Genomic DNA, 13,491 nt, shown 5'->3' on the forward strand with positions numbered 1-13,491 from the left:
TTAGTGTTCTAAAATAGAAGAAAAAAAATAAAAATATATCTAGTTAGAAAAACAAAGATAAAAATACAAAATAAATATGTTTTTAGAACAATTACAAGTGAAGTTCTATATTTAAAAAAAAAAAAAAAACACACGGGTCTTGCAACCATATCAGCAGCTAGATCTAAGTGCCTTAGATTTGAAAAAAAATTAAATAGAAATTTAAAAATTAATCCACTAATAACACCATTAAAATATTCTTTACATTCTTAATATTTTTTTTTTATACTTTTAAAAATTTAATATTAACCATTGCAAAGCACAGGCTAATATACTGATCATTGTTAAAACGCAACAAGAAAACGAAAGTAAACACACAATTATCGAATAAAAAAAGTTAACATGTGATTAAAATTGAGAACGAGATTTTCATTATTTCAACTACATTTAATTTTGCCTCTTATCCCCTTATTTTTTCATCCACTGTAAGAATTTATACAGCCTATCATCTTAAAAATGCAAATGAAAAGAGAAAAGAGGAACTATAGAAATATCACAACTGAAGAATCTAATAAAAAAATCAATAACAAAACAAAGGTTTAGATATATAAATTTATTTTAAAAAGTAAATAATTAAAGATACACGAACAATTTAATATTTAAGAAAATATTTTAGAAAAGCATTTAAAAAATCAAATTCTTTTGAAAAAATTAAAAAATAAAATATGAACATACTGGTCAATGATTTTCTTGAAACTTTAATTTTTATTTTCTAAAATTGAACTTTTTATAACCACAACAGATGAGCATTGACGGATGCTTTCCAGGTTCACTGTTGCGGGAACAGGATACTACAACGGTAAGACAATCAAGCCTAGGTCACATATGGCATCCCTCGCCTTTGAAAATCTTTGTTCACTTTAAATTAATATTTTTTAAAATCATTTTGTTATACTAATGTTATAAAAATAAAATAAAATGATTTTTTAAAAAAATTATTTTAATATATCATCAAATAAAAAATAATTTTAAAAACAACCTCCACATCATCCCCTTAAATGACCAGAGGATTTGACAAGGTTTGAGATTCTTCCACGATTTCCACAAGTATCATGACAATTATAAACAAGTATCAATTGAATCGAGAACACAATCCCCAGGTCAAGAACTATTGACAGTTCCTGAGAGGGGCTTTCTCAACCTCATAGTTTTCAACTGGGTGTTTTCAATCAAGGCGTTTTCAGAACGAGCAATCTCAATATCATAGTTCTCCACACATGCACTCTCGACCTGTACTTTCTCAACCAGGTAGTTTTTGACCTGAGTGTTCTCGACCCAAGCATTCTCAACCCGATCGAGAATGCCTGGATCGAGAACTAGGTTGCGCCTTGGATGAGGATGACCTGGCCAAGAACTACCAGGTCTAGAATAGATTAAGAACTACCAGGTTGAGCCATGTCTTGATAAACAACTCCTAAACTTGCAAGCATAAACCACTCAGCATTTCTGCAGTTTCCTCAGATGAGACCCAATCTTATATACCATACCCATGCAAAAATATGTCACTAACCTCACCATAACCATAATCTTCCATCCTCGCAAAAGGAGAACACACATAAGATACAAGATATTGCAACAAAAGGGACCGAATGCATATCTCAAAAGAGAGATTTAACAGTTTGGAAAATGGTGCTACAGAGCTGCCCCTAGCCAGGTGATCAGCTCAGTTATAACTATTGGCAATATTCAAGGAAAAAAAATGCTCAAGGCAACTGGGGGCGCAGCCAGAGGTGGAGCTGTTTGTTTAAATAACTGGTAAATGTTACAACCAAGAAAGAATACCGATAAAACATTGGGGCACAGCCGGAGGTGGAGCTGTTTGTTTAAATAACCGGTAAATGTTGCAACCAAGAAAGAATACTGATGAAACATGAGGGCACAGCCGGAGGTGGAGCTGTTTGTTTAAATAACCAGTAAATGTTACAACCAAGAAAGAATATTGATGAAACATGTCACATCTCAAAGTTCCACATACTCTCAGCACTTAATTTTGGCATTTTTGACTCCTCAGCCAAATTGACGGATGCAGAAAACTGGGATAAAGAAGGGCCAAGTTTAGAATATTATTTTTGAGTTAAAATCACATAAAATAGAGAAGATTTTGGAATCCTAGAAATGCTTAAAGAGGCTTATCCAAACAGGTCAAAGCACACAACAACCACCAGATAAAATTAAGCAGCTCACAAGCATCAACCTAGCATCCAAATAGCTGAAAGTTAAGTAACCACCCATTTTGTGATATCACCAGCAATCCCAGACATCTATTGCTTCAAGCCATAAAAAGTATAGGTATTTTATTGAAAACTCTAGTCATTGATTCAGAATTCTCTTTAAAAGAACATCAACATGCCAGTGCCTTTTCGTGATTGAAAAATGGAAGCAAAATATAAATATTATGCTTTCCACGAACAGAACATTGTCAGTTATAATTCAATTGAAAACCTAGAAAAAACAAACATGCTTGTGTTGCAGAATCAATAAGATGCATCTAGGAATTATAAGATGGAGATACAGCATGCAAACCAAGAGTACTCTAGAAACACAATTCCTATCAATGAACCGATACCTTTAAGATCCAAAACTATAACCATGTCCAGTTTAATGGAGGATCAAATTCTTAAAGCATGCAATAGATTGCTAAATTTATGCTCAATTCCAAGATGAGGCTCATACAAGTTACTATCAATTAGAATGAGAACCTACAGTAATTTCAACTGGTGCTGTTTTCAACTTCTACTTCTTGATTTTACTCATTAATTTAGAAACCGAATTCCAGCAACTAGCCAATAAGCATATTAATTCAAGAGATTACCTTGAAGTTCCCATTCAGCTTTGAATTCGTTGACCACTCCAAGCCCAGATTCTTGCTTGACGTTTGATACGTAGCCTTGAGCACATCATCACCATAGACCTTCTGAGATACCGCAAAATCCCATGAATTCTTTGCCAAGTCATAACACGGCTCAAATGTCATCAGCCCACGATGCGCATAAGTATACTTTAACTTGCAATTCTCCGTCCCGACCATATAATTAGCAGATATTTTGTTCGCTGAATCAATCACAAGAGTCCCGTCCAAAATTGTACGTTTATCCCCTCTACTATGAATGTATGTCAGATTCAAGGGCTTGTCCCCAACCTTAACAGCATTCATAAACTGAAACCTAAAATCCTGCACCACAAAACCAGTCGAAAATCAAGTCAACGTCAGTTACAAAATCTTACTAAAAAAAATTCTAGCTTTCCTTATTTTCACAGCTACAAGGGATAAAAACATGTTACTAATCAGTAGCTGAAACCCTAGATTTTTAAAAATGAATCCCTTATTTTAGAGATTCAAAAACCCTAATCCCTAAGAAGTTAATTTTGTTAGGAAGCCAAACTCGCAGTCAATTGATACGAAATCAAAGTCAGCAAAGCAAGTTCAAACTACCTGCCCAGTCGAAAACCCTAGTTACCTACAAAATTGTCAGCCACCAAACAGACCTTATGCGATTAAGAAAGCAGAGCAATGGAGTTTATGGAGGAGTTACCTTTTTGGGAACGTTGTAGTCTACTATGAAGAAGCCAGGTTTCTCGACAGCTAGAGACAAGCCGTTTAAGCTAGGGCCGTTGACGAAGGTGGCGTCGGTTACAGAAGCCCGAAGCCTAACATCGCCGGTGTTGAAGGCGACAGTAGCAGCGCCGGTGCTTTTGTCATTTTCGTACCTGCCCTTCAAAGACGCTCTCATTTCGTGAAAAACGAGAAACACAAGGCAAGAGGATTATCAGTGCCAGCAATATTAATCGGTGGTTGGTAAGTATGCAAAGTTCTATTTATACGCGGGATTGTTTCAGAGAGTGTTATGACCGAGGTTTTTAAGAGTTTGTACTTTGTAGAGGGTTATGTTTTAAAATTTTTTTTTATTAAAATATTATTATTTTTTTACTTTTTAAAATATTAAAATATTAAAAACATTAATTTAAAATAAAAAAATATCAAAATTTTTCAAAAATATTTTTAAAATATAAAAACAAACATGCTTTTAATTCTTTTATTAATCAATTATTTAAAAAATATATATATATATTTTTAAATTCATCTATAACTTAATCCTTTCTATCAATTTTTTTATTTTTCCTATTTTTTAAAATAAAAAAATAAAAAATGAGATAAGATAAAAAGATAGATGAAAAACCAGCATTTTATAAAATAAAATATTGTTCAATGCTTCATCTTAAAACCAAGCTAGTTTTTAGCAGCTTTTATGATAATGAAATCAACAATCAAAAAGTATTAATAACGGGATTGGTTGGAAAAATATTAAAATTTAATTTAATTTTAATTTTATTTTTAATTTCAGAACATTAAAACAATATGATAATATTAAAAAAATAATTTGAAATAAATAAAAAATAAAAAAATTATTTTTTAAAATTTTAAACATAAAAATAAATGATTAAAATACAAAAAAAAAAAACCAATGCATTAACTATTATATAGGGCTGAGCATTATTAACGCAACTATTACAATTGTTATTTAAATGGAGTTAGAATCTTAATTAAAAACTCATGCACATTGGCATTAAGTATAATATTTCCTAGCGTCTGCTGACAATATTTAGCTATACTACTTGGACGCTTTTTTTTTGAGGTTATTCTCAGTTTTTTACGAGTAGCATCACTTGGCCAACACGCAAACACGTAATAGGAAAAAGGTCACCATGGAGTGAAAAGGAAGAAAGAAAGATGATAGAATGGAGGTCTAAATTGTAATAAACTCACCAGTATCGTCTAGCCAGTAGCGATGGCAGGATGGCGGGGTTGCGGGCTTTTGCGACCCCGACAGTACTCGCCCTTTCTAAAGCCCGCCGTCCGTCCGGGAGCATTCGACAAAATCGAAACAACATCTGTGTGAATTATTGCAATAAACAAGAGGATAATAATTCAAATGAAGCGTGAAAGAAAAGTTCAAGTTGAAGTCTAGAAATGCAATAAACAAGAGGATAGTTGGACCAAAAGTAATAATTCAAATCGAGGAAATCTATAAAATAACCCTTAAACAAAAAATAATAAATTTATAAAAATAAATTACATACAAGGATAAATCAAATACAACAATCTAGTTGGCGCCAAAAACGTATTAGGCGGGCGCCCCATTTCTTCCTCCCCGGTCTCCCTATCTATCAATCGCACGGTACCTAACTCTTACCCTCAGTGCAGATCCCTCACTTTTCGAGCTAGCCCAAACTCTTGAATCAAGGTAAATTCCTTTTCTGCTCCATGTTTACTTTATAATAATCTTATTAAGGTAAAGATGATTTTTTTAATATAATATTAACTGTTAAAAATTTAAATTTTATTATTTTTAAAATAATAAAAACCCTTTAGAGACTATACAAGTTTCAAGTTCAAATTCATTATTAAAATTTTTGACACATGACACACCAGCCTTTAGAAACTAAATAAACTTGTGTTCTCTTGTCTTTTCCCAAGTTCTTTTTTATTTTAATTTGAGAAATTAAGGTTAATTATTTTAATCACATAACAGCATGAGTACGAGGTGGATTTGGAGTTTTTATTAACTTTCCTCCAACTCCATCCAGTCCTGCATTGCAATATTTGCTCTTGCATCTTGATGAAGTTCTCTGCCGCAATGCCCATATTTCTGAGTTCTGAACTCACTGTAACTCTTTATACTTGTGTGACACTTTTCCATTCACTCAGTGGATTGCTTCCATGTCTAGACCAATAAATTATACAGTCACACTCTGCTCTCTCTCTCTTCTTTTAATCAGATGTTTTGCCTTGTCCGTTTTTCGTAAGAGTGGAAGGTGTTTTGGCTAAGCTAAGAATGATGATTTTGAGTTCTGATAAACACTTCAGCGCAGTTTAGCCAGGCGGCTTTTAGAAACATTATCTAATAGCTTAAGCTTTTGGTTCTTTGACATAGAGGCTTTAATGACAAACGGTCAAGGAATTTCTCAATTTGAAAACCTTTGTGTATTCAACTCAAATATAATATTAGATAAAACCACACAATTGACTTGATATCATCTGTGTTTTGTGTCCTTGCAGTCCTGGCACATCTTTGTTAGCATGTGAAATTGATTAGAGTTTTGGTAAAACCGATTTCTTTTCACTATCATTGGAAGCTCAAATTTTTTATGGTAAAATACAAACTGTGCGGAATGTTAATAACGACGATGTTTTCTTACATGTTTTTGGTTGCTTTTCTTTGCGTTTGGCTTTATGGCTGCAGGTATGTACAGTATGCTATAGCGTAAATTCTCTTGATTTGGGAGGTGAATTCAAAATGCAACTAGAGTGGAAGAAAGTGCAAGAAGATGGCTTTCCATCCTGGCAAGGGATTGCAACCGATTTTGTAAAATTATGGTTTGTTTCTTGTCATACACTTGTTTCAGTGCATGCGTTTGAAAAACTTACAGCAGTCATATACTTAATTATGATGTGAGCTATTTGCTGATATTTTATTTGATTGATCTCAGAAACTGACCGACAAGGCTTCTGCAACTTTTCTGGGAATGCTGTCCACAAGGAGAAGAGAAAGATAGTTTTTGCTGATGAGGCTGGCGGAAAGCTTTGTGATGTCAAGACTTTCGAGAATGACAGGGCTTCTTTTACAGGGTCTAGCAGTAACAAACAGGTAAATTTCGATTAAACAAAGGATGAAGCTTTTATCCATTGTACATTAAATCTTTCCATTTTCTTTTCACTTTTCGAGAGTGATTCTTTTAGATATTTGAGTGGCTGTTTGATGCTTTCTAGAACGGCAAAATGAATGTATAGAATAGTTTTGGCACGTCTAAATCTAGGGCAAGGTGTGCCTGAGATCAGGAGTGAAGCTACCATAACACAGATGAATTCAGCTTTGTTTACTGATCACTGAGAGCTAGAGAATAGGATTAACTTTGTTTATACTTTTCTTGCCTCTTTACTTGAGATTGAAGCATGTTGTAACAACAATCATGTGTTCTTGTCCCAAGCCAATGAACAAATGTTTATTTGTGCTTGGAATTTCCAATGATGTTAGCTTTATGTCAAGACGAAAGAGAATCCCAGTTTTCGGCCTACATGTTCTCTTTTATTCATTAAAAGATGCTTAGCTGGTTCTCATCCCTCCTACCATGGTTAGAATTAATCCTCTTTTTTTTTGGCCATTAATTATTATCGCCTAGCAATTGATCTCGTCAACTTTCTGTGCATCGTATCAACATTTTATACATCAAGTAAATAATCAACCACAATAAAATATTTTTTGTGGGTTGTAGATTGCATAACCAATCAACCAAAAAAATTACTAACAAGATATCTTAATATTAATGTATAAAAGATTTTTATTTTCTTAATCACACACAAGAATATTTTTAAAATCCTTTTATGTCTGCATAAATAAATTTTTTTGGGTTTTCACTGAGAATATCTACATGTCTATTTAACTCGAGACAAATTAATTTTCGGGTGGAAGCGTGAATGTAAAAGCTCTTTTAACAAGTATATTTTTGGAAGATCAAATTTGTGTTCTATCATTTCCAAGGTAGAGGATACTTTTACCACCTTAAAAAAACATCATATATTATACATCCTAAATGGAAGAAATTATAATAATAAGAAAGATGGTAGCATGATTTCATATAGGAAAAAGTAGCACAAGTAGAGAAAGAGCATATAGTTAATTTGCGAAGTGCGTTCATTATTGTAACTTTCATTTCTCACGCTCGCTATCAAGTGGGAAAAAGAAATCATTTGCAAACAAATATAACATCGAGCTACCTATTAATTGAAAAAAAAAATGTAATGAAAAAGAGGATCATGTTGCCCACCCCTTTCTTCTATCTTAATTTCTGATAGAAGCTCTCTTCTTTACAGGAGAATCACAGAAAACAATCTCCCAAACCTCCGAGAATGCCTGCACGATAACTCCATGATACTGTCTCGAATTCAAGGACAAAAAACACTGCAAAAGTTCCTCTAAATCCTCGGCCTCAAATATTTGCCTTTCTAATATCATCTCCAACATTGACCTCTCTTAAAGTCCCGGTGTGGGTTCTGCGATTTCTTCACCACCGCCACGCTCTCCTCCACTCTCCCATCAACCTTGCGTGATATCACACGCTTCAAAACGGATGATCTCATAGGTGAAGGAATCTCTGGAGACGTCACAGTCTTTGATCTTTTCCACCTGTTCAATGAAACTTGGTGTCCAAGCTTTTTAATGTTCTTTAGGTTACTCACTTTCTTGTTCCCTATAGGCTTATTAAACGCTTCATGATATTCTGATTGCCTGGCTATAGTATCCAATGAATGGCTGAATTCACAAGACTAATCATAGGAGAAACTTCTTGAAGAACAAAGTAGGGTTTCATTTTCTTCACCAGCAACATCAGTACTGCTAAAGCATCCACTAGTATCAACAGACAAGACACCTGTCTTGACCTTGTTTTTCTTGATATTAATTTCTCTGTTTTTGTTTTTTCCAGTTACCATAAAGGGTGACATGTCCCCACTCTCATCAGAAAATGAGAAGGGCACGTTTAGGTGAGGTTTGGCTTGCCGCCTGGCTTCTTCCTTGCATGCAAAATGTGGCGATTCAATGCTCCAATATTCTGACATGCAGCAGCGCGGGCACGATCGTGATTGGCATTTGCAGCCGACGGACATGGTCTTCCTTGACACTTGGCAATATTTGTAATAAGGTGTTGATGGTGGTGGTGCTGGGAGGTTACAAGGGTAATTGATGTCAAGTGCTTTAGGGTTGAAAGGAGAGAGCCTGTGGATAGCTGGAGCTGGGGCTTCGGGACAAGAAGGATCTTTGGATCTACAGAGTTGGAATGAGGTGATAATACGAGAGAGCTTGTGCTTGAGACGATTAGGCATCTTGTGGAAGTTCATGACCATGAGAACGTCTGTAGCTTTGAGACAACGTGCTAAGGCTTAGCTATAAGAGGCTGGATATATAATGGAGAGAGGCCGACATTCAAGATGAAAGACAACAGCTTGTACCCACTGGGTTTCAAAAGTATTAATTTAAAGGATCTGCACGCCTGGTTAGAATGACCACATCCAAGTGATGATGTATGGTCATTGCCCTACAATATGGAATTCCAGAGTGACCGTACGTATCATTCAAATATATGAGATTTGGGTTAATTAGTGAGTTGGATCAGTAATTCTCAAGCATAAAAATGAAGGCTGTGAATGATTTTAATCATGATTTCTATGTTTATGCAAAATGAGAGAGCACACTCCCTAATAGTGATAGAAATGACTCAATTCCCTATATTAATTTTCAATACAACCTGTAAGCAAGTTTACTAGCCGGTGGTGTTTGATTATTGTTTTACAGTAGAAAAAACAGAGACATGTTTTGTTGAAAAAAAAGAGACATGGCTGGAATAAACCACCATCATTTTCAGAGATGCCTCCTATTATCTTCCATGGATCTCGAAGACAAGATAGAAAGTTTTAGGAAATGCCATTGAGAGATACGTGAAAGAAGCAGTCGAGACCATGCTTGTTGCCCAGGGCCAAAAAATTGTTTAGAAAATAGTTTCAAGATGCTTGACATGTTAACTTTTTGGTAGCAAGATGTATTTGGATCATGGCTTGCGACTTGGCCTGGCCGTAGCTCTCTCGAGTCTGCAAATCCTGCTCTTGTTTTCTATTGTTGAGATAATATTGCCAAGGAGACAAGGGTTGTATACAGCCGTAGTTATCTTGACTCATTCCCACTCAGACCCAAACTCGAAAAAAAAAATATAGCAGTCAGGTCCCCCAAACATTTTTCAATTGCTCTTATGTTCCACTTTCCAAGTTTGGGTGTCATTTTCAGTACTGGAGCCATTGCTGAGATGGCAAAAAAAAAAACCCTACATTCTACTCGAGGACCTTGCAATTTGCAGTCACGTACGTAGTTCACCATCTGATGAACACCTGGACAAGAATGCACAAGCTACAATACAAAAATAAAATATATAAAACGAAGGAAGTTTTCTGCCTCAGTTCATGCACACGCGTTTTGGATCTTTGACCCCATCACTAAGCAAGAAACCAGGAAAAATTCTAGCTCAGCAGCAGCAGGTTAACTGTATTAGCTGGAGTGTGAAGATGGTTCACAAAATGTAAGCCAATTGAACCCAAATAACAATTATATATATTCACCTCTTTTTTAAGAATATATGAACTGCAAAATAGGCTAAACAGGTAACCCAAGTTCTATAGATAGATCAAACCAGCTGTCAACCTTCTTCTTCTTGTTTTTTTGACAATGATGGAAAGCTGTTTACACTAAAAAAAACCTTATTCTTGGTGTAGATCCAATCGTGAATCAAGGATTGAAGCCTGCGGGTTATATATGAGCCAGATTCGATCTCTTGATCTAAATATTCACACTATGGATATTGGGAACCCAATTTTTGGATTAGAAACTCTTTATTTTCATGAATCCAATCTGGATGTGCTCCAGCTTTATTGGGTCTAAGTGACAAATTAATCTTTATTTTAAAAGCTTTGGAGTCTATCATCTTAGGAAAATCATCCAGATGATCTCTTTTATATCAATATGTAATGCATTTTTGTGTTATATATATAAAAAAAAAAAAATTGTATTTTCATGGTAGTTGTCACAAAAGTGTACTTCGAAAGTTGAAGGATTTGATCGATTAAGAAACAGAAAAAAATGATGGAATTAAGTTCAGTCTATCAAGTCCCCTCATTAAAGCTAAAACATTAACTATTAATGTATATATCTTATTTAAAAGGTATTTTAGAGGATATCAAATATTTTTTTATTTTTTAATTTTAAATAAAATTATTGCTATATTAAAAATTTAATATAACTTTAAAGAAACAAATAGCGTTGCTAGATACTTGGCCAATATCGAGTGTCGATATGATAACATATGATCGCCAATTTAGTTTGAGACAGGAGACCGAAGCAAACAGGTCGAGAATCTAGCAACAAGTGGGGTTTTGGTTGGCTAGATGAGATGGGGGCAAGTTGAAACTAGTCCAATAGCAAGGTGCCATCTGCTCCCCAAATTTAGCAAACATTGAAGAAACCCCTGAAATCGTGCACCCACGATTGCTACGCGCAAGGAACACCCCAGACAGGAAAAGGAAAAAGAAAAGGACGCAGTCTTTCATCTCCCTGTCGTTGATTGCCCGGCATTTCAATCAAGATTTAGATTTCATTTCCTACTCTCTCTATCCTGTTGGGTTGTTCTCTTGGATTCAATCAAAGTGAAAAGGGTTTTTTCCTGGAATTCTATGAGGAAGTTGTGTCCTAATTATGACAGGGAACATGCACTTGACACCGTCTTGGAGGTGCCTATACCTGAAGAGATGTTCACAAAAATGGGCAACAGTTCAGCTTCTCGTTGGCAAAACATGCGCGCATTGATGAGAGCTCAAGCTGCTGCTGATAAATCAACCCATCTCCAATCTAAATCAGATAGTGAATTTATAGCATTGCTTAAGCTTGTTGGCTCTCCTCTTATTCCTTTTCAGGTGAACCCTGACCAGCCTCTCACTCGTCCTCTTAAAGATTGTAACATTGTATGTATGACTCTTCCATTTTCCTCTTCAAGTTTTTCTTCCTTTCTTTTCTTTTTTGGTTAAATCTGAGCATGGAAATGGAAGGTACATAATTAAGGTACGGAATTCATTGCTGGACTTCATGTAATTTGAGAGATTATCTGAAAATCTTGGTGTGCTATAATGGTGAGCATGCTTCGTTGTTTTGAAAACATTCCCTGAAAAGGTTAAGGTCCCACGCAGCATTTTCAAAATTGAGAATCATTGGCAGTTTCAGCATGTTATTAACTCACCTATACGCCTGCTATGGCTATAAGGATGTTGATCACTTAATTACATCACGCTTCATTTCTGAAAAAAACATAAAAAAAAAAAAAGAATTGGAAGAGAAAGGAAACAATGAAAGGGGAAACATTAACCCTCAACATTTCTAAAACTACAACTTTTCATTCTACTTTTGATTGATTAGCTAGGCTGATGAGAACGCAGCTCGATGCCTTCAACTGGACCTGGAAATGTTACTTGTGATTAACAATGCATGGATAGTTTACTAACAGTGACTTGTTTCGTGAACAGGAAGCCTCTACCGCGAAATACATAGTACAACAATATATAGCAGCAATTGGAGGATCGTTGGCACTGAATTCAGTGAAAAGCATGTATGCAGTAGGGCAGGTGAAGATGGGTGCATCAGAAATGCACCAAGGTGATGACAGTGTGCACCCAGGAGGAAAGTCCGAGGTTGGAGGGTTTGTGCTATGGCAAAAAAACCCTGATTTATGGTACCTAGAACTAGTTGTTTCGGGTTACAAGGTCAGTGCAGGCAGTGATGGAAAGGTTGCTTGGAACCAATCCTCGTCTCAGGCGTCTCATGCTAATAGAGGTCCTCCAAGACCCTTGCGGCGGTTCTTCCAGGTATAACCTTCTCTGAATGTGTATCTTCTAGAGACAAAATAATCGCTGTATGTAATCTAAGACTATTGATTCCGTATCTTTTGGGAATGTCAAGATGATTGAAGATGGTTTTCTTTGTGATGCCAATAGGGATTGGATCCAAGGTGCACCGCCAACTTGTTCTTAGAAGCAGCATGCGTTGCAGAGAAGGCAGTGAACAATGAAGACTGCTTTGTACTCAAGCTTGAGACCGACTCAAACACCCTTAAAGCTCAAAGTTCATCCAACACAGAAATCGTACACCATACAATATGGGGCTACTTCAGCCAAAGAACGGGACTGCTTGTCAAATTCGAGGACACGAAACTAGTGAAGATGAAACCGATTAAAGGAAATGATAATGTGTTTTGGGAGACAAGTATAGAGTCAGTGATCGGAGATTACAGATACGTTGAAGGCATCAATATAGCACATAGTGGAAAGACCATCGCAACACTTTACAGATATGGAGCATCACATAATCATAAGAGGAAAATAGAGGAAACATGGATGATTGAAGAAGTTGATTTTAACATATGTGGGTTGTCGATGGATTGCTTTTTACCCCCTGCTGATCTTAAGAGAGAACAAGAGGGTGGAGAGCTGTGACCATATTACAATTTGTTTGAGTTACGGGAAACAAATGTAACTCAAAGGAAAATCCCTGTATATATAGGTGAGTTGGAAGCTGAGAAGTTTTCTTAAAAAGGTTATGAATGTAGGAAGTGAGAAATATTTTTTTCTTAAAATATACAGAACCATTCATTGAAAGAAGAAGACGACCCAACAAATTTATCTCTGAAACATCTTTTTTATTCCATCAAATTAAAGAAACAGGTTAATTTTCTTGTAAAATACATCAAGAATAAATTGTTGAATTTACATGTTTACACGCATCTATTCTACATCTAACCTGAATGGAACCAACCCAACAAGTAATTCGTTCAGAATGTGATAAATATGAGATGGTATTTGGTAAATAT

General features: G+C 35.4%; 2 protein-coding genes across 2 annotated transcripts; one reads left to right on the forward strand and one right to left on the reverse strand.

The window, feature by feature from the left end:
- Positions 1–1,729: 1,729 nt before the first annotated feature.
- LOC118056197 (outer envelope pore protein 24A, chloroplastic) lies at positions 1,730–3,877 on the reverse strand. The gene is made up of 3 exons (XM_035068345.2): positions 3,573–3,877; positions 2,852–3,211; positions 1,730–2,072 (listed from the first exon to the last, which is right to left on the reverse strand). The coding sequence occupies exons 1-3, from the start codon at positions 3,768–3,770 to the stop codon at positions 1,992–1,994; spliced, it is 639 nt and encodes a 212-aa protein (XP_034924236.1). The 5' UTR covers positions 3,771–3,877; the 3' UTR covers positions 1,730–1,991.
- Positions 3,878–10,992: 7,115 nt separating this feature from the next.
- LOC118056199 (uncharacterized) lies at positions 10,993–13,280 on the forward strand. The gene is made up of 3 exons (XM_035068347.2): positions 10,993–11,596; positions 12,152–12,490; positions 12,620–13,280. The coding sequence occupies exons 1-3, from the start codon at positions 11,309–11,311 to the stop codon at positions 13,115–13,117; spliced, it is 1,125 nt and encodes a 374-aa protein (XP_034924238.1). The 5' UTR covers positions 10,993–11,308; the 3' UTR covers positions 13,118–13,280.
- Positions 13,281–13,491: the final 211 nt, after the last annotated feature.

This window comes from Populus alba, chromosome 2 (genome assembly GCF_005239225.2).
Source record: "Populus alba chromosome 2, ASM523922v2, whole genome shotgun sequence".
In the NCBI taxonomy this organism is placed as follows: domain Eukaryota; kingdom Viridiplantae; phylum Streptophyta; class Magnoliopsida; order Malpighiales; family Salicaceae; genus Populus; species Populus alba.

Excerpts from the sequence above, each read along its gene's own strand:
- LOC118056199 (XM_035068347.2), top strand. The coding sequence starts at position 11,309 with ATGAGGAAGTTGTGTCCTAATTATGACAGGGAACATGCACTTGACACC. Across the intron at positions 11,597-12,151 it reads CTCTTAAAGATTGTAACATT|GAAGCCTCTACCGCGAAATA; the intron begins GTATGTATGACT and ends TTTCGTGAACAG. Across the intron at positions 12,491-12,619 it reads CCTTGCGGCGGTTCTTCCAG|GGATTGGATCCAAGGTGCAC; the intron begins GTATAACCTTCT and ends TGATGCCAATAG.
- LOC118056197 (XM_035068345.2), bottom strand. The coding sequence starts at position 3,770 with ATGAGAGCGTCTTTGAAGGGCAGGTACGAAAATGACAAAAGCACCGGC. Across the intron at positions 3,212-3,572 it reads ACTACAACGTTCCCAAAAAG|GATTTTAGGTTTCAGTTTAT; the intron begins GTAACTCCTCCA and ends TTTGTGGTGCAG. Across the intron at positions 2,073-2,851 it reads AGCTGAATGGGAACTTCAAG|TTTTCTGCATCCGTCAATTT; the intron begins GTAATCTCTTGA and ends TCTTTATCCCAG.